The sequence below is a fragment of the Budorcas taxicolor genome, chromosome X, assembly GCF_023091745.1.
Source record: "Budorcas taxicolor isolate Tak-1 chromosome X, Takin1.1, whole genome shotgun sequence".
NCBI classification, from domain to species: domain Eukaryota; kingdom Metazoa; phylum Chordata; class Mammalia; order Artiodactyla; family Bovidae; genus Budorcas; species Budorcas taxicolor.
This window is the reverse complement of record NC_068935.1, coordinates 91,308,358-91,333,735: the sequence shown is the minus strand read 5'-3', so window position 1 is coordinate 91,333,735 and position 25,378 is coordinate 91,308,358. Positions and strand designations below refer to the sequence as shown.

General features: G+C 45.7%; 1 protein-coding gene across 7 annotated transcripts in view; it reads left to right on the top strand.

Moving 5' to 3' along the window:
• The window catches only part of HUWE1 (HECT, UBA and WWE domain containing E3 ubiquitin protein ligase 1), a 152,271-nt gene extending 129,412 nt beyond the window's left edge, over positions 1-22,859 (top strand). For 6 of the 7 annotated variants that reach the window (XM_052663677.1, XM_052663674.1, XM_052663676.1 and 3 more), the window contains 28 exons: positions 279-457; positions 722-811; positions 972-1,126; positions 2,237-2,282; positions 3,763-4,050; positions 5,164-5,419; positions 5,617-5,747; positions 6,253-6,467; positions 6,546-6,834; positions 6,975-7,077; positions 7,914-8,460; positions 9,143-9,743; positions 10,646-10,776; positions 10,916-11,072; positions 12,281-12,413; positions 12,677-12,879; positions 13,473-13,600; positions 14,718-14,814; positions 16,346-16,501; positions 16,885-17,130; positions 17,395-17,512; positions 18,329-18,469; positions 19,450-19,737; positions 19,855-19,960; positions 20,571-20,688; positions 20,985-21,166; positions 21,448-21,638; positions 22,236-22,859. In XM_052663677.1, the coding sequence (XP_052519637.1) occupies positions 279-457; positions 722-811; positions 972-1,126; positions 2,237-2,282; positions 3,763-4,050; positions 5,164-5,419; positions 5,617-5,747; positions 6,253-6,467; positions 6,546-6,834; positions 6,975-7,077; positions 7,914-8,460; positions 9,143-9,743; positions 10,646-10,776; positions 10,916-11,072; positions 12,281-12,413; positions 12,677-12,879; positions 13,473-13,600; positions 14,718-14,814; positions 16,346-16,501; positions 16,885-17,130; positions 17,395-17,512; positions 18,329-18,469; positions 19,450-19,737; positions 19,855-19,960; positions 20,571-20,688; positions 20,985-21,166; positions 21,448-21,638; positions 22,236-22,338 (5,398 nt within the window). In that variant the 3' untranslated portion in view covers positions 22,339-22,859. The remainder of the gene's footprint in view (positions 1-278; positions 458-721; positions 812-971; positions 1,127-2,236; positions 2,283-3,762; positions 4,051-5,163; positions 5,420-5,616; positions 5,748-6,252; positions 6,468-6,545; positions 6,835-6,974; positions 7,078-7,913; positions 8,461-9,142; positions 9,744-10,645; positions 10,777-10,915; positions 11,073-12,280; positions 12,414-12,676; positions 12,880-13,472; positions 13,601-14,717; positions 14,815-16,345; positions 16,502-16,884; positions 17,131-17,394; positions 17,513-18,328; positions 18,470-19,449; positions 19,738-19,854; positions 19,961-20,570; positions 20,689-20,984; positions 21,167-21,447; positions 21,639-22,235) is intronic. The other variant, XM_052663675.1, reaches the window with a different exon arrangement.
• The last annotated feature ends 2,519 nt before the right edge of the window (positions 22,860-25,378 follow it).

Below are 25,378 nucleotides of genomic sequence, written 5' to 3'. Positions count from 1 at the left end.
ACCACTAGCGCCAGCTGGGGAGCCCCTACCCTAATACAGTGCCTGATAACAGTGATGCTCACTCTGTTCCAGGAACTATGGAGTAATATGCAATTTCAACCAAAAAAAAAGTTGGCAGAATGATCAAGTAGTTAGAAAAGTAAGACTTATATGCAATATGATCAGGTCCATAATAATGTTACGCATTTCCTAGAGGATACAGAAAGGATCTCACAATAACAGGCTGCAGGGCCCCTATGGATATACAGTGACCATGGCACCCCACCATCACCCTACAGGTTGCTTGGTCCCTCTGCTGCTGCTGACATCCTTCAGCTGAGCAGCAGCCTTCCCCTACAAAGCCGAGGCCGAGCCCGCCTCCTAGTGGGCAACGATGACGTCCACATCATCGCCCGGTCTGATGATGAACTACTGGATGACTTTTTCCATGATCAGAGCACAGCTACCAGCCAAGCAGGCAAGTTTATGTGGTGAAAAAGAGGGTAACGTTTGTCTGGTTCTTTTTCCGTGCTGAGGAAAAGCAGAATAGTATCCACCCTGCTTGGAGAAACCCCATTTTACGGGAACCAGAACCACTCGGTGACTTAGCCAAAGACGTTAGTACCTGTGATGTGCCAAACCTTATGGTAGACATTGGGTCCTTTTAGTGAAATGCTGCAACTTTTGGATCCGTTGATGCATGACAAGGCTAAGAGTCTCACTCTGCTTGGTTTCTCTACAGGGACTCTATCCAGTATCCCTACAGCCTTGACTCGCTGGACAGAGGAATGCAAAGTTCTTGATGCTGAGAGCATGCATGACTGTGTTTCAGGTGTGTAGCAGCTTGGTTATCAGGGCAGTATTGAATCTTCAAGGGCTGAGACAGTGCATGGAAAATTGTTTCCCTTGTTTTCTGTGACCACAAGCTCTGCCTTTTGGCTTTCTCCCTACCTCCCCTGAGCAACCTCTGATCTTTTCCTTCTTTGGTCCAGTTGTTAAAGTGCCCATTGTCAATCATCTGGAATTCCTGAGGGATGAGGAGCTGGAAGAAAGGAGGGAGAAAAGGAGGAAACAACTAGCTGAGGAAGAAACAAAGATAACTGACAAAGGCAAAGAAGATAAGGAGAACAGGGATCAGAGTGCACAGGTGATTCCCATGAGCTGGGAGGATTCATCTTTGGCTGTGTCTGCTTTAACTTTCCTGCGGTTTCAGCATACATGTGGCTGGCCCCAAGAGTTATTAAAGATTCTAAGATGGTCACATTGAACCTAAGAAATGATCCGCTCCAAATTCACTGTACATGCATATGGCTTTTAGGGGAAAAACCAAAGCCAGAGCTCCTGACTTAGCAGTTACACTGTATAGTCTCTACCTTCAGTGACTTACAGTTAGACAAGAAGAATGAATGACCTTGACTAAGCCCATGCTTTTAATGTTTCAATTCCATTTCAGTGGATTGTCTTCCCAAGTGTCAGGGAAACCTTATTGATAGGATTCCATTCCAACATTTGAACAAGTTGGGCTTAGGCTTCAAATCAGAGAAAATGTTTTATCTTGAACCCCTTCACCACATGGCATTTTCTAGGGCTCAATATATGAAATCTCTAACATGATTTTGGTTTTTCTGAAAATTTTGGAACCTCGAATAGTATAACTTTCAAATATATAAAGTAAATGCTGATAGAAATGCAAGAAAATTGAAAAACTTGAGTGAAAGATTTTATTATACCTCATTCAACAGTCAGAATATCAGACTTAAAAGGATATTGAAATGTTCAATTATGGTAACAAACTTGATCTAACTGATACCTTTGTAGAGAACTTTGACCTTTTAATAAACAGTAGCATTGCTTCAGACATCTTAAAAAGTTTGGGAAATAAGCAAGTGTGGTGAATGATTGAAAAACCTGGAGTGTAAAATAAGCCCAAAGAAGGGAACTATAGATAGGTGAAATTCTTGCTGGTCTCAATGATGTGTGTTCACATCATGTCCTGTGCCCAAGCCCAGCTCCAACGTGGTTTTTATTATCCTTTCCTCTCATTGTTTAGTCAGCTCCCTGACAGTTTTCCCCCTTATCCCCAAGCCATCTCAAACATGAGTTTATATTAGAGAAATTGGAGGTCTGTTTTCATGCTAAAGTGCTTATCCTCCATCCAGGTCATATGTGTCACATGTGGGAGATGGCAACTATTAGAATTGACCTCTATCTCATGTGCTTGCCAAGTCCAACATTGGTCTGTCCCTTTTCTTTGCAGTGTGCTGCATCTAAGACAAATGACTCCACTGAACAGAACCTCTCAGGTAACTTTCCTTCCCATGTTCCCTTCTTGCTAATTATTAGTTGATTCTTTTTCCTGACAAGTAGCTGGCCCAAGTAGACTGAAGATGAACACTGGTGCTCTGTGGGATGAGGTAGTAGATTGTATAGTTTTAGGGTCATACCCCATCTTGGAGATAACTATACAGTCTACTGTCTTTCCCACGGTGGTGCACTTTCCCTTCAACGTACTGTGTTTACAAGTTCTCATTCTGATTATGCTGTACTGCATTCTGGCATGTGTAGTGAGGCTATGTGTCCTGTCCCTTCTAGTGACCATTGTGGTATGGTGCTTCATGAGAACACCTGACAGTGGTTCCTAAATGCTAGTCCTCAGTGGAAGTTAACAGAATAAGGGAGGTTTAATGACTTATTCAGAAAGCTGAACTCGTTCAATTCAAAGAACTGTTATAAATTACAGAGATTATGTATTTCCTACTTCGTTGGTATCAGAATATTTTTATTAAATGATATTAATGGATTTTTTTCTTACTTGGTTAAATTAAAAGTTGGTGACCCTGTGTTAGTCTCTTTTTATTTTTTCTTCTTATATAAATTTCATGGGTCTGTGGAATCTAAAAGTCTAGGAATGTTGCCTTGGGCAGTCTGCTTTGGGGGAGGGTAGCTCTGTGGGCTAAATGGTATTACTACTAAATACTTTTGATTCCTCCTTCTAATGTGCCTAATGTAGCTATTTTGTGACTGTGATTCTAATAACTGGTCTATGTGGTATTATATGTCTCCCCTACCCCTATTTCCTCAGAACTTACTTCTGCTACCCTATACCTTCTGTCTCCTTCGGCACTTGAGTTGGGAAATGATTGTACTAAAGCCTACACAATATTTTTTAAAGCAGTGAAAGAGGGTAGGTGTCCTGGTGCCCTGAATCTGGCAGAAGGTCATTGAAAGGGTCTGTCATCAGGTAAAATGGCCCTTTGCCTGCTGCTGTTGCTAGAGGACTCTGCTCATGGCTGGGGTGAGGTAGTAAGTTGTATTGTTGTGGGGTAGGGATTTTAGGCCCCAATTAGAAGATAACTATACAACTTACTACTTTCCCTGGTGTGTAGCACATTCACATTTAGTCTTAACACTTGGTTCCATCAAAGTTGTAGATGCTGCTTGGATAATTAGGACTGAAGGAAAAGGAGGTGGAAGGGGACAGGTGATATGTAGTGTGAGGCAAATACTATAAAGTGACTTGAACTCTCCCCCTCCACCCGGGGCACAGAAAGGATTTAATTCTTAGGGTCTGCAAAGACTCAGATCTCTGGTTCTTGGCACTAATAGCACTGTGCCTTAGCCCTCATCCCAAGACACCAGACCAGCCAGGTGCTGTTCCTGGGAGCAATTGGGGATTGAGGGGAGTGCTGCATCACTGTCATGCCACATGTGCTGATTGAGTGGCTTCCCCTGTCCTTGACTGATTGCCCTTTAACAATCTTATTGTCATTCTTTCCGAGAAAGATGGGACTCCTATGCCTGACAGCTACCCAGCAACCCCATCTTCAACTGATGTAGCTACATCTGAGCCCAGGGAGACCCTTGTCACTCTGCAGCCCTCCCAACAGCAACCAACACTCCCCACCCCACCAGCTTTGGGAGAGATTCCTCAAGAGCTGCAGTCCCCAATTGGAGAAGGTGGGAGCTCTACACAGCTATTGATGCCTGTAGAGCCAGAGGAATTGGGTCCCACAAGGCCAAGTGGAGAAGCAGAAACAACTCAGATGGAGCTATCCCCAGCTCCCACTATAAGTAAGTAGAATTTCAGGGTTTGAGGGTAGGGGTAAAACAGGAGGGAAGAATGGACATCTTTGTAGTTTTTCTTTACTCTCTTATTTTAGAGAATTTCTAAAGTAGAAGCTCAAGTCCTCATAATTAGGTCTCATAAGGGGGCGGCAGAGGATGGGATGGTTAGATAGTTCACCAAGTCAATCGACATGAGTTTGAGCAAACTCTGAGAGAGAGTGAAGGACAAAGGAGCCTGGTGCACTGCAGTCCATGGGGTCTCAAAGAGTTGGATACTACTTAAGAGACCGAACAAACACTGTACATTACGTTTTTAGCTAGAGTTGAGGTGTCTTCTCTGTGTCCTCAAGTGATTATATATACGTCTGAGTGGCTTATTGACACCAACAGTTTGAGGTGATCGCTCTGTTCCTGGCTATCATGTGAGGATTCTTTAACTTCTTTAAAAAGAAATAGAGGGTTGTTATCCATGAATAAACTGAAACTCAGAGTGAAACAATTAGCCCAGTAAGTGGTTGAGCTGTGATTAAAATCCAGATCTGTGTAACTCTGAAGCTTGCTTTTCTTTAGCGCTTCTAGGTCTGGCAAGCAAGTGACCACACATATAACAAACAGCTCTCCCATCCTGGCCAACACCATTTATTTCATGGCACTATTTCCCACTGGTTTGAAATGGGGCCTCAAAATTCTTCTCTGCAATGTTCCAACAGGGTAAACAAACCTGTTGCTATCCATGCTCTTTACCATACTGCATATGACTTACTCTGGAGAAACCTTTAGGTGTAGGGGTTTTTGCCTTGCTTGTTTAGATAAGCAGAACCAAAGTCCTTGTGCAAATGATACCTGTAGGGAATCTGAACGTGACAAGATCCCTTACCTGGGATGCCTAGAGAAGATATTTCACAGGCATGCTTGGAACATCATAAATGTTCGACAAATGATAGAAAGGGTTTGAGCTAAGTTCTTTAAAGCAAATGAGATTGAGAGGGGAGCATCAGGCCAGCGTCTGAAGTGAAGTTAAAGCAGTAAGAAGTCTGATCTGGCTGCTTCTTAATTCAGCCCCCCCCCCCCCCGCCCCCTGAAGCAGAGATCTAACCTCTCCATGTGACTTCCTCCTAGCCTCTCTTTCCCCAGAGAGAGCTGAAGATTCTGATGCTCTGACAGCTGTCAGCAGTCAACTGGAAGGCTCTCCCATGGATACCAGCAGCCTGGCTTCCTGTACCCTGGAGGAGGCTGTGGGTGACGCCCCAGCAACTGGCAGTTCTGAGCAGCCCACAGCAGGCAGCTCCACTCCTGGGGATGCCCCACCAGTTGTGACAGAAGTACAAGGCAGGGGTGATGGGTCAGGGGAACCTACCCAGCCCCCTGAGGACAGGTAAGCACTGTGTGAGTGAGAGGAGGGAAGGATGTGTTGGCAGGTATTTCAAGCCACATTCATATTTAGTAACTAATGCCCATGCTTTGTACACTGGGGAAATCAACTTGGCTTCTATGAGAAAAGGGGTACTGTAGGAGTATTTTATAAGTTGGAAAATATGGTTCAGAGAACAACCTGAAAATGATTTCCTTCAGCTCTCCCCCTGCATCCTCTGAGAGTTCTTCCACCAGAGATTCCGCAGTGGCCATTTCTGGAGCAGATTCCCGGGGAATCCTGGAAGAGCCATTGCCTTCAACAAGCAGTGAAGAAGAAGATCCTCTTGCAGGTGAGCTCCATGTGTGCTCAGGCCATCTTGGGATTGTTGAGGCTTCTAGTAGCCCTTGGTGTGGAAATGCCCACCAGTCAAACGGTTCTATCCAGATAAAGGGCGGCATATGTGTAGGAGGAGGACCTGCAGTAAGGGAATGCTGATGCTACACAATGGAATGAGCCCAGGCCTTTGGAGTCAAACTGATCTTAGCTCAAATCCCCTCTCTGCCACCTCCTACTTATAGGACCTGGAGCCATTGCTTAACTTCCCTGATCCTCAATGATACTGAAAGGGTGATGATAGCTACATGGTGGGGTCTTGATGAAGGTTAATTGAGAGCACACACACAAAACTTGGCAAATAACAAGAAACTGTTCTGAGCCTAAGGAAGGGTGGGTTGTCCTTCTCTGTATGTCTGGTGTCCTTGGCATAAAATGAGGACAGAAAGCTCATGCAAGGCCATGGATTTCCTTCAGTCAGTAGAAGTGAGAGTCCCTTCACATCTTGTGTCTCCCCTCAGGTATTAGTCTCCCCGAAGGTGTGGACCCCTCTTTTCTGGCCGCCCTGCCTGATGACATTCGCCGAGAAGTCCTACAGAACCAGCTGGGCATTCGTCCACCAACACGAACTGCCCCCTCAACAAATAACTCAGCTCCTGCAGTGGTGGGGAATCCTGGTGTCACCGAAGTGAGCCCTGAGTTCCTGGCTGCCCTGCCTCCAGCCATCCAGGAGGAAGTATGTGAGGCGGGTAGGGGGCTGGTGGGCCAGGCTGCCTGGCCATGATATGCCCCATTGACTTCTTCTGCTCTGTAGGTACTGGCACAGCAGAGAGCTGAGCAACAGCGACGGGAACTAGCACAAAATGCCAGCTCAGACACCCCCATGGACCCTGTGACCTTCATCCAGACTCTGCCCTCAGACCTACGCCGTAGTGTCCTAGAGGATATGGAGGACAGCGTGTTGGCCGTGATGCCACCTGACATTGCAGCTGAAGCTCAAGCCCTGAGGCGAGAGCAGGAAGCCCGGCAGAGGCAGCTCATGCATGAGCGGCTTTTTGGGCACAGCAGCACCTCTGCACTCTCTGCCATTCTCCGAAGCCCAGGTATAGAGGGAGGCATGTGGGAGGGCTCTGTAATGTCTAGCTTTGGCCACATGAAACTCTTTGTTCCCCTTTGTATTACCTGGGCCCAGCTCAGCACATGTCCCCTCCTCAATTTCAGTTTCCTCTTTCTTTCCTACCAGCCTTCACCAGTCGCCTGAGTGGCAACCGTGGGGTCCAATACACTCGCCTTGCTGTGCAAAGAGGTGGCACCTTCCAGATGGGGGGTAGCAGCAGCCATAATAGGTACCTTTTGCCTGTCTTTTCTCTCCTTGCCATACCACCTTTCATGTCTACTAGTAGTCCAGCTCCCTTTATTTTTAGGTGGAGGAGCTGGATGACCTCTCTAGGGTATTTACTTGAATGAATGGGGAAGCCAGATTTTTGAACTCTCCCTTCAAAAAAGCCACAATTTTGGGTTAGTGTAGCTATCGTAGACCATAAGCACAAAGTAAGGCAGGCAGGCACCAGGTTGTAGCTGTGATTACAGCAAAGGAAGCCACCTGCCTCCCACACAGATAGGAAAATAGCAAGAGCCACTTGTCTTGAGACTACAGCATCTAAGCTGCAGAAGATTTCATTTTTAACCAGGCCAAAGAAGAATAGACCTAACATGCCAAAACATGAAGGAAGTCATCAGTCCCTATTCTGCAGGCAACATCCTGGTAGTCTATAGAAGGCCAAAGTAAGCATTGTCTTCTAGCACTAGGGGCAGTCCAATTTTACCAGTTGATAATACAGACCTGTCCTGCAATCTCTGCTCTCTTCTCAGTCGTCGTGCGGTGAAGGGCAAGTTACTTAATCTGTCTGAGCCTCTTGCTCATCATCTCAAAACTGGATGGTTCTCTGATCTTTACAGCGGCCCTGTGAGGAAGTTGTTACAGATATTATAGAGTATGTGGTACATAGTAGGCACTTGAGACAGCTCTTATTACTATATAAAGAGCCCTTACAGTTCTTGGACTGGACACACTCTCTTCTCAAGCCTTCTAGGATGTATCAGCTCATCCCCCTCCCCTAGGGCTACACCTGATCCCAGAGCTCTAGCCGAAGTGTTACCCAGAAACCATGCTCTGTTCCAGGCCTTCTGGCAGTAATGTGGACACCCTCCTACGTCTCCGAGGACGGCTCCTCCTGGATCACGAAGCCCTGTCTTGTCTCCTGGTCCTACTTTTTGTGGATGAGCCAAAACTCAATACTAGCCGTCTTCACCGAGTACTGAGAAATCTCTGCTACCATGCCCAGACCCGCCACTGGGTTATCCGTAGCCTGCTTTCCATCTTGCAGCGCAGCAGTGAGAGTGAGCTTTGCATTGAAACACCCAAGCTCTCCTCAAGTGAGGAAAAGGGCAAAAAGTCAAGCAAGAGCTGTGGGTCAAGCAGCCACGAGAACCGGCCCCTGGACCTGCTACACAAGATGGAGTCTAAGAGTTCCAACCAGCTTTCCTGGCTCTCAGTATCCATGGATGCAGCCCTAGGCTGCAGGACTAATATATTCCAGATCCAGCGTTCAGGGGGTCGCAAACATACTGAGAAACATGCAAGTAGTGGCTCCACTGTCCATATCCACCCCCAGGCTGCTCCTGTTGTCTGCAGACATGTTCTGGATACACTCATTCAATTGGCCAAGGTGAGGAGCTTAGAGGAACCCAACTCCTGGGAATGAAAGAGGGGTGTCATTCATAGCCTAGTGAAATCTGAACTCTGAGGGAGCTCACAGGTCCTTACTCTTGGTGCTGAGATGTCTATTGTTTCTGGGAATTGTCCAATAAAAAATCTTGTGGGGGTTTTTTCCTCTTTACAATTTTTATGCATTGTCTCATTCATTCATCAACCTTCAGTGGTCTGTATGGTCCCGATTATACAGATGAAGAAGCTGGGACACAGAAATCTTTAGTGGCTTTGTCATGTGGCTAGTGATGGAAATGACTGGACCTAGAACTTAATACAGTTCTCTTTTTAATAAGCTTTGCTGCCATTTTTTGAGGGCCTACCTTGTACCAGGCACTATGCAAAATATATTACCTCTAATCTCAACAATTTTGCACGATGGTATAGGTATTCCCCCCACCACCATTTGTAAGTACAGAGATCAGTGCTCAGAAGAGTTTACTAATCCTTTGTCTCCCTACAAAGCTTTTGTTCATTTCTCTAGGCTGCTTCAGTTGGATGAAACTCTTATGTTACATCTCTCCAGTGTTACCAAAGCTGTCCTAAGGAGTGGAGAGACTAGGAGCCAGTGTCTTTCCTTGTCAGGAAGATAGTTTCTGTGTAGACCTCCTAGACCAAACCTGTCATTCTTTTCCTGGCAGGTGTTTCCCAGTCACTTCACACAGCAGCGGACCAAAGAAACAAACTGTGAGAGTGATCGGGAGAGGGGCAGTAAGGCCTGCAGCCCATGCTCTTCACAGTCCACAAGCAGTGGCATTTGCACAGACTTCTGGGACTTATTGGTAAAACTGGACAACATGAATGTCAGCCGGAAAGGCAAGAACTCCGTGAAGTCAGTGCCAGTGAGCGCTGGTGGTGAGGGGGAAACCTCCCCATACAGCCTCGAAGCCTCTCCACTGGGGCAACTCATGAACATGTTGTCACACCCAGTCATCCGCCGGAGCTCTCTCTTAACTGAGAAGCTCCTCAGACTCCTTTCTCTCATCTCAATTGCTCTCCCAGAAAACAAAGTGTCGGAAGCACAGGCTAATTCTGGCAGCAGTGCTTCCTCCACCACTGTTGCCACCTCAACCACATCTACCACCACTATCACTGCCACCTCCAGCACGTCCACTCCGCCTGCTGCAACCACCCCTGTCACTTCTGTTCCAGCCCTGGTTGCTGCCACGGCTATATCCACCATTGCCGTAGCCGCTTCAACCACAGTGACTACCCCCACAACTGCTACCACTACTGTTTCAAGTAAGTGTGGATGTACGCTGGGAGCTGTGGGGTTTGTACATCCACCTCACTCTCAACTCCTCCATCCAGGTATTCCTCCCTGAATGACAGCAGTCAACTTGGTTTGTGTTTATTATAGCCAAGTATGTTAATTCTTACCCTCATTGGTCAGAGTTCTCTGTCTTCCCCCTTCTTTCCTTTCCTTCCTTCTCTCCCTCTCTCTGTCCTGTGAAGACCAGTGAATATGGGTTCCCCTAGGCTAAGCACAAAAAAGAAGAGAAGAAAGTCTCTGTCTTTAAAGAAACACCGCCATCTTTCTAGCCTGGTTGAGGGAGCCAGTTCTCAGAGGAAATAGCTCAAGAGCAGGCAGGATATGGACTTCCCTGGTGGTCCAGTGGCTAAGACTCGAGGCTCACAATGCAGGGATCTGGGTTCAATCTCTGGTCAGAACTAGATTCCACATGCCACAACTAAAGATCCCACATGTTGCAACTAAGACCCAGCACAGCCAAATAAATAAGAGTGTGGATTTAAAAAAAAAAAAAAACAAGCAGGATGCAATGTGAATTATGGTAGGATCGAGTAGCCAGGCCATCCCAGGAAGTAAAGGGAATGAGCTTTGCAGCAGACTGCTAAGAATCATTTGAAGAAACAGATTTTGAAGGAAGGGACTTTCAAAGGGCCCTCTTATGGGAGAGGAACAGTTGAGATAAATATCTGAGATTCTTTGTCATTTTAGAAGGCACTATAAGAGTACTTGGCATTCTAAGTCACTTGGATTTGGCCATGTGGAGGGGGTGGATCTTCATTTTCACTATTTTTCCATTTTGAAACCCTTGGGCAGTGCAGTGATTCCTTGACTCTGCCACTTTAAGTCTGTAGCAAGTGAGTTTCAGAGGCTTACAGTGTTCTGTTTCTCAAAGCTGCTACTACTACTAAGGCCAGCAAATCTCCAGCTAAAGTTGGTGATATCGGCAGCAGCAGCAGCAGCAGCACAGACTTTAAGATGGTATCCTCTGGCCTCACTGAAAATCAGCTCCAGCTCTCTGTGGAAGTAAGTCCAAGCTTTTCTGACCTCCCAAGGTTGGGGGAGAAAGAGTCAAAGGAGGTGGATAATATTAGGATTGACTGGGGTGAATAATGTTTTAGTTCTCAAGTTGGGGCTTGCCCAATCTCCCTTCTTTTTCCCCCAGGTGTTGACATCCCATTCGTGTTCTGAAGAAGGCCTAGAGGATGCAGCAAATGTGTTACTGCAGCTCTCTCGGGGGGACCCTGGGACCCGGGACACTGTTTTGAAGTTGCTACTGAATGGAGCCCGCCATCTGGGTTATACGCTTTGTAAACAGATAGGTAATAATAAGAATAAAGCACTATTTTTCTGAAACCTTCCACTTAGGTGTCACCTGTTTATGGAAGCCTTCCGGAACCCCCAGGCTGAATCATATCCACTCTACATCTGTAGCACAGCTTCCAAGCATACTTTTATCACAGCACTGATATCACTAGGTTGTCAGGATCTGTTTTCCTGTTCAGTTGTTCTCTGAGAACAAGGCTGGCCTTCTCTCTATATTCCCAATCGCTGGCACACAGCAGTTCCTTAGTGAAGGAAAATGAGCACTCATAGGACTAACATTGCTTTCCCAATCTGGGTGCTCATAAGAGCCCTATGATGAACCTGCTGAGGCAGTTCACCACCTGAGAGATGCACCTACACTACCTTCAGGCTTAGGAATTGAGAGAATAATACCCTCTGCCTTTGTGCAGTTTTGAGGGTACAAAAATTCTAAGAACACTTGTAAATCATCTAGTTCAGTCTTTTTCCCATTTTACCAAGAAGAAAACTAAAACCTGGGGTAGTGTAGAGATGATGAATCAAGGAGTAGAGTCAGATTTGCTTTCAGCATAGAGACTCTCTTTGTTCTCTCCCACCTCCATCCCACTCATAGATCTCCCTAGATCTGAGCTACTTGTGTAGTTATCTCTTTCTCAAAAATGTCGCTGGAGCTGAGTTGATATGGGAGTCAGTTAGACTATATAGGGTATTCTTTGCTGCATGAGAATTACAAAGTTCTTCTGGATGAGGCCTCTTGACTGCCACCAGTTTATTCAGCACCCTTAGGCCAGGCAGTGGCCTAGGCACTATTGTAGATAGTTATCTCCTAATTCTCGAAGCAGCCTTGTGAGTTTAGGCAATATTAGTCCCCATTATTAAAATGGGAAAGCAAATTGGGAAAGAGGTTAAGTAATTTGCTGAGACTACCACAAAAACCTCAAAAGTTTGAGAGGTATACAGGCTTCAAAAGAGATACTTTTTCCCCTCTGCACTAAGGTGCATTTCATGTAGATTCAGCAAATCCTTGAGGCCAGGTAAACCAGTGGCCCTTGGGCAGCTGATCCATGAGTACACCGTAAAATGAATGGAGCAGAATTATTGTACAGTCCCAAGTTCAGTACAGCTGAGCGAAGAGAACGGCCTGGGAAGGTTTCTTGAAAAGTTTTGGCTTTTAGCTGCTTCAGTAGGGAAGTGTCAACACTTTCTGGCTTCTCTGCCTCCCCAGGAACTCTTCTGGCTGAGCTACGGGAATACAATCTGGAACAGCAGCGGCGAGCCCAGTGTGAAACCCTCTCCCCTGATGGCCTGCCTGAGGAACAGCCACAGACCACCAAGCTGAAAGGCAAAATGCAGAGCAGGTAGGTGGCAGCTGCCCATCTGGCTGTGGAGTTGGGGTTGGGACATTATGAAAAGTGGTTCTTCTTGATTTTCTAGTTATTTTTTTCTCCTCTCTGAGCCAGTTTTGTTTCTGTCCTATATATGCACAGGCCCTATTTTTCCTACATGTGTGATTTCCTTCTGAAATTCCATACCCTCTGGTTGACACAAGAAAGCTCTGCTTGTTCTAAGTGTTTATGCTTTGATGCTCTCAATATATGCGAGCCACCTCTACACTATCCAGGTTTGACGTGGCTGAGAATGTGGTAATCGTGGCATCTCAGAAGCGGCCTCTGGGTGGCCGGGAGCTCCAACTGCCTTCTATGTCCATGTTGACATCCAAGACATCTACCCAGAAGTTCTTCTTGAGGGTACTGCAGGTCATCATCCAGCTCCGGGATGACACACGCCGTGCTAACAAGAAGGCCAAGCAGACAGGCAGGCTAGGTATGGAACTGGGGTGTCCAGTTGAGGGGCAGGTTTGGTGGTGGAAAAACAAGAGACCCAGGAGGGCAGGGCTTAATGTCGTGTCTCCTTCCTGTTTGACCTTTTCTAAAGGAAGTGATGATAGTTTCTTAAAATGTTGGTGGCTGTATTCTGTATTTCACTCAAGCCGTCTACATAGGAAATTTCACTAGGGCAAGTGGGAATTAAAGGGCCTGGAAATCTGACAAGGAAATTGGGGACAGATCTTTTGGTGAACAAGATTTAACCCACTGTGTTTGTCTCCTCTCTGCTTCCTTGATTACTCCTGGCTAAAATATTGTAGCCATGTTACTTCAGCTATGCCCTGCCAAATCCTTCCCCTCTGTCCTACAGAACTCTCACCTGCCACCATCCATCTGCCTAGCCCCATGTCCCCTGCCCTTACCTGTGATGGTAGCTCTTAGTGTCTGACAGTGAGCACTCTGAGACTAACTGAGCATAAAGCTCAAAGACCTCAGCAAGATGCTTGTGGTGGCTCAGGAGATGGGACACAGAAAATTGAGCATTCCCTCTTTCCACAGGTTACATCTTACCTTCTTTATTCTTTCTCCCAGGTTCCTCCGGTTTAGGCTCAGCTAGCAGCATCCAGGCAGCTGTTCGGCAGCTGGAGGCTGAGGCTGATGCCATTATACAAATGGTACGTGAGGGTCAGAGGGCGCGGAGACAGCAACAAGCAGCAACGGTTAGCATGATGCCTGTGGCCCCTCATTCATTTGTCTTTCCTCCCTCTCCCACCATATCATCAGTGGGATTTCATTGCCCTTACCTTGTATGCTTTTGCATTAAGTTGGCTATATGAATGCTTCTGGACAACAGTTAATTTCTCTTGGTGCTTTCTTGACTGTTCATTGGTTTGGTTTGGTTTAAAGCTTGGCCATCATACCCCACTCCCAGCTATCCAGTCAATAGTGGCGCTTTTGCAAACTGCATAATGCTAAGTGTCTAGGTCCTGAGGGGATACAGGATAAAGATTTTTCAGTTTCATGGAACAATGCAAGTGCCTCAGAGAAATATCAGGAATCCTGCCCTTGAAAGTCTCCCAAGCTTGGTACACTTCCCACATAGCCTCTTCTGGCAATGGCTGGTCCTTCCACCCTGGTCTCTGCCTCTATTCTTCATACTCCCTTGGCACCCAGGCTCTTTTAGGAGGAAGCCTTCAGTTCCTAGGTAGCCAGTTCATTGTTAGGATCTCAGCATAGAGTGACTGTAGGAAAAGCCTAGCATCATGTATATACACTATGGCATTCATTGTTTGCCTGTCCTTATACAACATGCAAGTTACCTTCCCAAGATCCAAGAAATAAGGATATTTTGAGGCCTGTTGGTTTAAAAAGCCAATCCCACCCATCAAAGACTGCATTAATTCATTCCCCTGTTATTTCCTCTTTCGTGAGCAAAAAGGAACAAAGAGCAAACCTACCTTTTGCCCATCTGAGCTTTACACACACAAACACACACACACACACACACACACACACACACACACTTCCTAGAAGTCTTAAAGTCCAGGAGCCTGGTGCCTGACTGGACTCAGGCCTGGAACAGAATGGAGGCAAATGGCAGGCATCCAGGGAGCTCTTTGGAAAAGCATGCTAGCTCAGGGTGGAAGATAAGCAGAGGAGGTGGGAAGGCCATTCTTTTGTACTGGAGAGCTAAAGAAACTTCTTTCCGTATGGGAAGATATGGGAGGCTTCTTTCCAAGCTTAATGATAAGTGAGAGATTGTAGGACAGCCTCTAGCCTATCCCTGAGGAAAACAGAGTTGCACCCTTTATGTGACTTTGTCTCCCTTTTATCCAGTCGGAGTCAAGCCAGTCAGAGGCATCTGTCCGAAGGGAGGAGTCACCCATGGATGTGGACCAGCCATCTCCCAGTGCTCAAGATACTCAGTCCATTGGTCAGTACTACTTTTCTATTTCCAGCCCAACAAAAGGGAGAGCCAATCTTAATGGAATGGGTGCCTGATCCCCTGGTTTCTGTATATTGATAGATGCATACCAATCAACTAAAATCACTAACCATCACCACCTGGTCCTCACTGGCGAATCCTAGCACACACTGCAATTTTGGTAATAAAGAAACTGGGGCTTCCCTGATGCTTCCATGGTAGAGAATCCACCTGCCAATGCAGGGGACACAGCTTCAATCCCTGATCCAGGAAGATCCTACATTCTCTGGGCGATTAAGGATATAAAAGATCTGAACAACTATTAATAATTTTGACATATACAGGACACCCCAGCCAATAACAATAAACTTTTTGAAATGCATATGGAACATTTACCAAAATTAACCATACCCAGAACTTTAGCTTAATAAATTTCAAAGTGCTAAAATATCTCAGAGCATATCCTCTGATAATAGTAGAAATATGTGATATCGAGACTTCCCTGGTAGTTCAGTGGCTAAGATTGTGTTCCCAATGCAGGGGACCCAGGTTCAATCCCCGATTGGGGAACTAGATCCCATATACCACAAATAAAGATCCATGTGCCACAACTAAGAGTTCTCATGCCACAACTAAAAGACACCACATGCCACAATGAAGACATGGGCCAGCGAAATAAACCAACAGGTGCCTCCCTGGTGGCTTAGTGGTAAAGAATCTGCCTGCCAATGCAGGAGACATGGGTTTGTTCCCTGATCCAGGAAGATCCCATATGCCATGGAGCAACTAAGCCCATGCACCTCAATTATTGAGGCGGTGCTCTAGAGCCCGGGTGCTGCAATTACTGAAGCCCTCACACTCTAGAGCCCGTGCTCTGCAACAAGAGAAGCCATCACAACTAGAGAGTAGCCCCCACTCACCACAACTAGAGAAAAGCCCACACAGCAATGAAGATCCACAATGGCCAAAATAAATATTTTTTTTAAGACACTGTGACAATACTGTGTGGAGAGAGCATGTGTTTGGATCTCTTTCAGTTTCTTCATTTAAAGTAAGGATGTTCCTAGTTAGGACTGAGTTAATGTGTATATATAACACTTAAAGCAGTCTAGAACACAGTGGATGCTATTATTAGCAGCATTTCTCAAGGTTAATTTCATGTAGAATGCTTTTGGGCACCCTTTTAACAGATTCCTGTGGGATAGTGTCATCATAGGACATCTGGTTTTTAAAAAAATATTAGATCATTTAATTGGAAAAGACCCTGATGCTGGGGAAAGACTATCTGGTAGAATTTTCCTGCAGTAGCCATTAGCTCCATGTAGCTATTGAGCACTTGAAAAGTGTCTAGTGCAACTAGACAAACTTTTTCTTGTATTAATTTTATTCCGTTTAAATGCCATTCAGTGTAGGACTAGAGCTTGCTTTCAGATGTTACTCAGTGGCCAGTGGACCAATCTATTTGGTCTTTCTAATGGCCTATGCATTTGGTCCGAATGAAGAAAAAGCTTCCTGAATCTCTCCTCTGTGTGCCGTCTAGCCTCAGATGGAACTCCACAGGGGGAGAAGGAGAAGGAGGAAAGGCCACCTGAGTTACCCCTGCTCAGTGAGCAGCTGAACTTGGATGAGCTGTGGGACATGCTGGGAGAGTGTCTAAAGGAACTGGAGGAATCCCATGACCAGCATGCAGTGCTAGGTAAGTTGTGGCCTGACGGCCCAGGCCCGCTGATCTGTTTTGGGGCCCTTTCTACCAGCTTGATTTTCTTCCTTCCAGATTACTCCTCTCCCTCAGGTCTCCATAAGAGTTCAAAGGAGAGGATTTTTTCTCCGACTTCATTATCAGAAAAAAAGATTTGCTTTCTCTTTTGGTAGCTCTTATCTTTTACTGTGTAGGGGAATCTTTATAACTGGTTGTCTATCCCATTTTTCTTTGGAAGCTCTGACTTCCTCTGGCACCATTATGTATCTCCTGCAAGTTTTCATCTAGTAGTTTTGAAATTTGATTCTGAGGGGGAAGAGGTTTATATGTTGAAGTTTATAAAGTAAAATGTCACTGTCCTGTATCATTCCTACCCCCAGTGCTACAACCTGCTGTCGAGGCCTTCTTTCTGGTCCATGCAACAGAGCGGGAGAGCAAGCCTCCTGTCCGGGACACCCGTGAGAGCCAGCTGGCACACATCAAGGACGAGCCACCTCCACTCTCCCCTGCCCCTTTAACCCCAGCCACTCCTTCCTCCCTTGACCCGTTCTTCTCCCGGGAGCCCTCATCTATGCACATCTCCTCAAGCCTGCCCCCTGACACACAGAAGTTTCTTCGCTTTGCAGGTACAGGGAACTCTTAGGCCCCCAAATGTAGAAGGCTTCATTTCTCTACAGGGTCATTTTATATATTTTGTTGTCAGCTGATTTGCAGGGTGAGTGTGTGTGTGTGCTGGAAAGTGAGGCTAATGAGTTAGGGACTGGGTCTGGAAGTCTTTTTGTGCCACACTTTTTTTCCCTGAAACAAGGAAGAGTTGCTGACTGATTGACTTACGTCCCTTCTTCTGTGACCCATGATGTGCTGATTCCTGCTGTCCTTTCTCCCCTCAGAGACTCATCGCACTGTGTTAAACCAGATCCTACGGCAGTCCACCACCCACCTCGCTGATGGGCCTTTTGCTGTCCTGGTAGACTACATTCGTGTCCTCGACTTTGATGTCAAGCGCAAGTATGTGCCCTGGGTGTTGGGGGTGGGGGGGCTTTCTAAATAGTATCTCCCCTCCCAAAAAGGAGCCAAACATCCTCTGGGGATGATGTTTCCAGAAAAAAATGTTTTCCTCGGTGGCAGCCCTTGGATTGGAATGGTGCTAAGCAGGGGGAAGAGACTCATCTTTGCCACCAAGTGCCACTGTACCTAAATATCCCTTGGTGCTCTTCAACCTAGACTCTGTTCTTTCATCAGAGAAGTGCAAGCCTTTGTTTAACCACATGAATTCTAAAATCCCTGTCTATCCTTCGGGGTAATACAGGAGATGCAGGTAGCCGTAGTATATTTACAGCAGGGCTTGGAAGGGTTGAGAAGGCCTCCACAACACTCCTGTCATTTTTCACTCTTCTCTTCCTTTCTGTGCACCTACACATGCTTACCTGCTTGTTGCAGAAATTCCATGCCATAATGTCTGTGGGCCCCTAGTTGATGGACACGGGGGAAATTTAGAGTTGGCAGTGAATGGCCTACCTTTTCCAGTAGTAGTAGTAGTAGTGTTAGTCACTCAGTCATGTCTAACTCTTTGCAATCCCATGGACTGTAGCCCACCAGGCTCCTCTGTCCATGGGATTCTGAAGGCAAGAGTACTGGATTGGGTTGCCATTCTCTTCTCCAAAGGATACTGGGCATTTCCCCAGGAAAAAAAAAGGTGGCGAGCAGAGGTCAAAGTGTCTGGAGGATGAGGAGAACATCACTGTGGGTCTTAATCCTAATCAGGCAAACAGAAATTTGCTCTGCCATCCCAATCTTATTTTCCTTTCTTTCCTACCTCCCAAGATATTTCCGCCAAGAGCTGGAGCGTTTGGACGAGGGACTCCGGAAAGAAGACATGGCTGTGCACGTTCGTCGTGACCACGTCTTTGAAGACTCCTATCGTGAGCTGCACCGGAAATCCCCTGAAGAAATGAAGAATCGATTGTAAGAACCCAGAGCAGAGAGTAAAACAGGATGGCGTGGTTCTGACCCTTCCTGCTTGGTAGTGAAGGCTTACTTGGGGCCCAGATGTTCAGGGGAACTTAGAGAAGTGCTTGCCCTCCCTGGTAGGAATTCCTAAGAGGAATCTAGCTCTCACTGAGCTGTCGTCCATATTCTCTGCCCAGTCTCATGAAACCGGTCTTCTGTTGGCTAGCTGGCCCTTGGGCTGAGCTACCCAACAATTCCTATACAGATAGGAGAGTCTGTGGAATTTACAAAGGTACACCTGATGGCTTCACAAAGAGCTTTTCTCCATTGTTACACTAGGAACAGGAAGCCTGCTGAGCAAATGGTACCCTGGGTTGAGGGAGACCACACTTGCAAGAGTGACTCCCCACCAAATTGGTAATCACTCCCTGGTGATTCTGACGCCACCTAGAGGAGATTGGCAGTTTGCAGTATCATGTGTCATGGGAGCCAGTGAGATGATAGACCTATTGAAGTCGTTTGATGATGCTCTTGAACTAGGAACTTGATTCCTCCCTCCCCTTGTGGCATGGACTCACTAGCCATGTCATCACACAGGAATTCAGAGAAGCTTCCAAGACAGACTGAATCCTACTCTTCCACCACCAAATCATAATAGACATCAAACTCAGCTCAGCTCTCTTTGATACCACTTGATGACTCCTCCCTGTTTAAAGGCCTTATTAGGTCTTTATATCTTTCCTATTAGTGTTTTCTGGGATATCAGTGAGCCTTTACTGACACTTCAGAACATCTCTTCCATCAGTGATGCCCTTTTCTGTCCCAGATCCCCACCTCTCTTCTGGGCTCTCCTGGCACTCTGCATTTACCACTGTCCTCTGACTCCGCACTCCCCAGCTACTGCTTCACTCAGTCACTCACTCGGGTCATGCTGTGCAGAAGATTGGATTTGTCCTGGGCTTTCTGCACATCCCTGTTTCTGCTCTCTTAAACAGGTATATAGTATTTGAAGGAGAAGAAGGGCAGGATGCTGGAGGGCTCCTCCGGGAGTGGTATATGATCATCTCTCGGGAGATGTTTAACCCTATGTATGCCTTGTTCCGTACCTCACCTGGTGATCGGGTCACATACACCATCAATCCATCTTCCCACTGCAACCCCAACCACCTCAGCTACTTCAAGTTTGTTGGACGCATCGTGGCCAAAGCTGTGTATGACAACCGCCTCCTGGAGTGCTACTTTACTCGGTCCTTCTACAAACACATTTTGGGCAAGTCTGTCAGGTAAGGATGTGGCACAACCCTGGGACTGTCCTCAGTCCTGGAAATCTGGTCCTTGTGCCCCATCCCTAAGCTGCCTCTCTGCCACCCCAATCCATGGCCCTATTTGTGTTTATCTAGATATACAGATATGGAGAGTGAAGACTACCACTTCTACCAGGGTCTGGTTTATCTGCTGGAAAATGATGTATCCACATTAGGCTATGATCTCACCTTCAGCACTGAGGTAGGTCAGGAGATCCTGACTGTCACATACCCCAACTGGTTTAGGAAACCCCATTATGGGATTGTTCTTGAACTGACATTGGATAATCTCTTAATATTTCTAAGGAAGCATCTTGATGTCTTAAAATCTTGTGCCCCATTCCCTATCTGTCAGAGAGCAGTGAATATTTGCAAGAGACAGCACAAACAGAAAAACCAGAATTTGTAAAACAATACTAGTTTCCCCTATATTTTGAAAAAAAAAATAGTACACTATTCATCATTCCCAAAGGTACTTCATTGTAGAAAAATTGTGCAAATATAAATGAAAAACAAAAAAATCTCACTGTTACACTTTCCCAAAATTGCTTTACATAAAGATTTTTTTGTGTATTACGTTATATTATCCATGCCCTTTTCCCTTTTACTATTGACAGTATGTTTTAGGATTAAACCCTTGGCCTTTTCCATTTAGGGATTCATGAGCTCATGAGAAAAGTCACTTTTTTTATGACCTTGCTTCATTTCTTTGCCCAGGATACAGCAGAGAGTTTAGGGTGTGCTTCCAGGTATGTGTAAGTCCCATCCTAGACCGAGCCTGATTCATACTATTGGTATTTTGGGTATTCTAGGTCCAAGAGTTTGGAGTCTGTGAAGTTCGTGACCTCAAACCCAATGGGGCCAACATCTTGGTAACAGAGGAAAATAAGAAGGAATATGTACACCTGGTGTGCCAGATGAGAATGACAGGTAGGAGAAATGTCCCTTAGGCCCCCTAGCTGTTCAATATGGGACAAAGTTAGGCCTCACTCATTACACAGACATTGTTTCTTCTTTTCCCCTATGCCAGCCACAAATGCCTTGCATAAAAGGAGTCCAAAAACCTGACCAAAAAATATTCCCCTTCGTCCACCCTCATACAAGGGCCTAGAAACAGTGATGGGTGAGGTAGGCAAATCAGTCAACATCCTGCTGGATTAGGGATCTCTGACCTCTGACAGCTGTGCAAGTTCAGATGCCACATGGCTTGTTGGTTCTTTCCCCAGGAGCCATCCGCAAACAGCTGGCAGCTTTCTTAGAAGGTTTCTATGAGATCATTCCAAAGCGCCTCATTTCAATCTTCACTGAGCAAGAGTTAGAGCTGCTTATATCAGGACTGCCCACAATCGACATTGACGATTTGAAATCTAACACTGAATATCACAAGTACCAGTCCAACTCTATTCAGGTGAGCTGATGCTGGCATCCCTCCCTGTATCCTTAAGCAGTGTTAGTTTGTATGACAACCAAATAAACTGGGACTGTTAGGGGAGGGGGGTTTTGAGTGGTAGCTTACCTGAACCTAACTCTTCACTGTTCTGGAGTTTCAGTTTTCAGGTGATGTCATCATGTGAATGGAAGAACTGAAACCTGTCCCACAGAAGGGACTTGCGTAACATTGCATATCCCATCCCCCTTTCTTCCAGGAGCTCTCTACCTAATGCTGTCTTCTTGTGTTCATTCCTATAGATCCAGTGGTTCTGGAGAGCATTGCGTTCTTTCGATCAAGCTGACCGTGCCAAGTTCCTCCAGTTTGTCACAGGTACTTCCAAGGTGCCCCTGCAAGGTTTTGCTGCCCTTGAAGGCATGAATGGCATTCAGAAGTTTCAAATCCATCGAGATGACAGGTCCACAGACCGCCTGCCTTCAGCTCACACATGGTAAGAGGAAAGGTTTGTTCTTTTCAGCATTTGAATTTAACTTGCATATTTGCCACTTCTGTGCCCTTACCATGGTCAGGAGTAGTCAAGAACCCAAATCTAGTGCCAGCTACCCTGAACCTACGGGTAGCTCACAGTTTGCTGGTTTTTGTGGAGATGACAGTGTTTGAGATGAGAAGCTGACCCACATTCACAGTGGGGCTGGGGAGACATTGCAGGTGAAAACTGCCCTGTGAAAACAAGGTGTATTCCAGGGCTCAGCATGGTCAGAGCAAGAAGTTGCAGGGGGCAGAATGCTAAAGAACTCAGCACAGGTGACCAGTGACCCTGCATGCCTCCTTGGAGCTTTCGGGCTCCAAGGGATATGGTATTTGGGAGGTGGTATTTATACCATGGTTGGGCTATGGTATTTAAGGAGGAGTGATAGGGTCAGGTTATATTTTAGGTGCCTGGTAGCCAGTAGTGGGGCCAGATTTGAGGACAGACAAGGCTAGGACAAGATTGGGAGTGTGCAGGCAGAAATCAGGTGGGCACCATGGGAACACAGGGATTTGGTTATCATCTTTTGTCACAAATTGATGTGTCTTCTTTCCCTAGTTTTAATCAGCTGGACCTGCCTGCCTATGAGAGCTTTGAGAAGCTCCGCCACATGCTACTATTGGCCATCCAGGAGTGCTCTGAAGGCTTTGGGCTGGCCTAAAAGGGCCACACCCACTACTGTAGGGTTTTTTTTTTTACCATTATTGGACCTGGTAAAGGGGGAAACGAAAACAAAAAAGAACCAGAAAGAAATGTCAAAAACCAATAAATGAAATCCACCAACTCACCATGTGTGTGTCCCAGCTGCCCCAGCGCATACCCGTTCCCCCTTTGCTGCTCATCCTCTCTACCGGCTCCCTTTTCCTCACCTCCTCTCCCCATTCCATGCCGTCCATGATCCCCCACCCCATGTGTTAAAAAGGCAATAGCCTTTACAGGGACCCGTTTGTCCCAACTGTTTGAACCGTGTGCTCCTCAGATTCTGTGTTCAGAAGGATTTGCTGCATTGAGACTTGAAACCTTTGGATAGGGGAAAAAATTATATATATATATATTTTTTTGTTCTGTTTGCAATTCTTAATTTGTGCTTGGAATGTGTTGATGTGCACAGCTAATGATTCAATGCGAGACAAGATTGGCGTCTGTGTTGTGGAGGTTTCAAATAAAGAGCACTCTTCATAACTCACTTTTCACAATGGAGTTTTTTTCAAGTTTAAAAAGAAATAAGCACCTCTTGAACACATGCTAGATGGCTGGAGAAAAAATCCAAATGGACTCTCCAGAAAGCCATTTCTGTTACCACACTGGTGCATCCTCCTCCTTCAGGGTCATCAGGAACTGAGGGGATCTTTTTCAGAATGGCATCTACACTTGGGAGTGGTGATGGTGTTAGAGATTTGTAGCTAAGAACAAAGCACTGCCTTGCTCTAGGGGAACAAACCAGCAGGTTTTAAGAGAATTCTCTCAACCCAACCGAAGGTTCTATATCCTGAGCCTTTGTAGTTTCAAGTCTGGAGCTCAGTTTAAAATTTTTATTTGATTTATTAATGTTTTAGTTTACTTTTAACAAATTTTAATAAATAATTTGACTGGCTCCCCAGAACAGTCTTTGCATCCTTTTTGGTTTTGTTTTGCATTTTCTTGTCAGATCTGTTCACAGATCGACCAATAGTCTCTTGTGGGTTTTTTTTACTCCATCCATCACTTAGTTGATCTAAGAACTTTGATGGTTCCAGCCTTCAAAGATAAAAGTAATAAAAGTTTAGTAAACTCAGTGGTACTGGCTTTGTGTGGTTTTTCTCATTCTCTAAGGCTCTGCTTCTTAAAAATTTTTCCCTTGACCATGTCCCAGAGTGTGGATCTAGGAAAGCAGTAGTGTGTGTGTTCTTAACCTGATCCCTTGGTCTTGATGCAGATAGCTACTAGTCTTTCTTTTTTCCCTTCCAACATTCACACTGTCCTGTTCCTGGCCCTTGTGACTACTGAGAGGACAGATGAATCAACCCTCCACCCTCCAACCCTCCACCCTCCAACCCTCCACCCTCCTATTGAGCTTCTAGTCAAGAGGAGGAGACAGATCATTCTGTGTCCAGATGTTGGAAGGGGGATCTCTGGGTACACAGAGCAGAGCAGAAGTATCTGGTCTAGCCTGGGAGATCAGGAAAGGCTTTCTGTTGGTGGTGGTACTTGGGTTGAATCATAAGGCTGTGTGAGAGTGAAAATTAAGGAGGAGAGGGTAATCAGGGTCAACACAGCAGGAGTTCCGTTGCTAGGGCAAGGCTTGAGTGAGGAATAGTGGCCTGAGATGAGGCTGGGAGTCCAGCAGGGCTTTAAAATGAGTGGATGAGCAGAAATATAGTAGAACTGATCAATATACTTAGGAATCGGTTCTAAAAAAATCAAAGTAAAATAAAACTGACCATTTAAATTTGAAAGGGACGCAAGGGTTGGGAGTTGGGTGTGGAAGTTGGGAGTACAGACGGAATAATCCTGGAGGAAATAAGTGAATCTAACTCAATGACATACCACAATAACCTAATGTGACTGAGTATGGTTTGTCTTTTGGATATGTTTATGGTGTGATATTCATCATCTCGGTGTCAAAAGAGAAAAAACTTGTGACAGTAGATTGTAACTTTTAAAGGTAAAGATACTACCTTGATAAGGTAGCCTCAGACTAACAGCCAACATCACACTGCAAGCATAAAGTGGTCAGTTATCACCAACACAGTTCTGTAAGTTCTAACCATTTCCATAAGGCAGGAAACAAGGTACAGCTGTTGAAGAGAAACTATTTTGCTAAATCAAGAGAATCAAAGTTATTAGAGCTTAAATGAGTCCAGCAAGAGGCCTGGTTATAATGAACAAAACAGTTCATGTAAGTATTTGTGTCTGACTCTATTAGTCCATGGACTGTAGCTCGCCAGGCTCCTCTGTCCAGGGATCTTCCCAACCCGGGGATCCAATATGGGTCTCTGGCATTGCAGGCAGTCTCCTGCATTGCAGGTTGATTACTGACTGAGCCACAAGGGAAGCCCTTGTTATCTAACAAGTATAAATAAATAATATGGTAAATTGCTATACAATAGTAAAAATGTATCCACATATATCAATGTACACAACCTCAAAGATAAGCAAAAAAGTATGATACCTGCCTGTTTAAAACTTTAAAAACAATGCTACATGCATGTATACCAAGAACATGAAAAGCCATATCCACATGTATGGAAGCCCATGCATAAGTATGACAATACTGCATGATGTTCAGGATAAGCTGTGGGGGAAAAAAGGCAACGCAGCTGGGAAGAGGTATTATCCAGAGGGCTTAAACTAAACGTTTTTATTTCTTAGCTTGGTGGTGCTAGGTACATAGGTATTCCTTCAGTCAGTTCAGTTCAGTCGCTCAGTCGTGTCCAACACTGTGACCCCATGGACTGCAACACGCCAGGCTTCTCTGTCCACCAGCAACTTTGATGGCCACCAACTTCTAGAGCTTACTCAAACTCCTGTCCATTGAGTTGGTGATGCCATCCAACCATCTCATCCTCTGTCGTCCCCCTCTCCCGCCTTTAATCTTTCCCAGCATCAGGGTCTTTTCAAATGAATCAATTCTTCACATCCGGTGGCCAAAGTATTGGAGTTCCAGCTTCAGCATCAGTCCTTCAATGAATATTCAGGACTGATTTCCTTTAGGATTGATG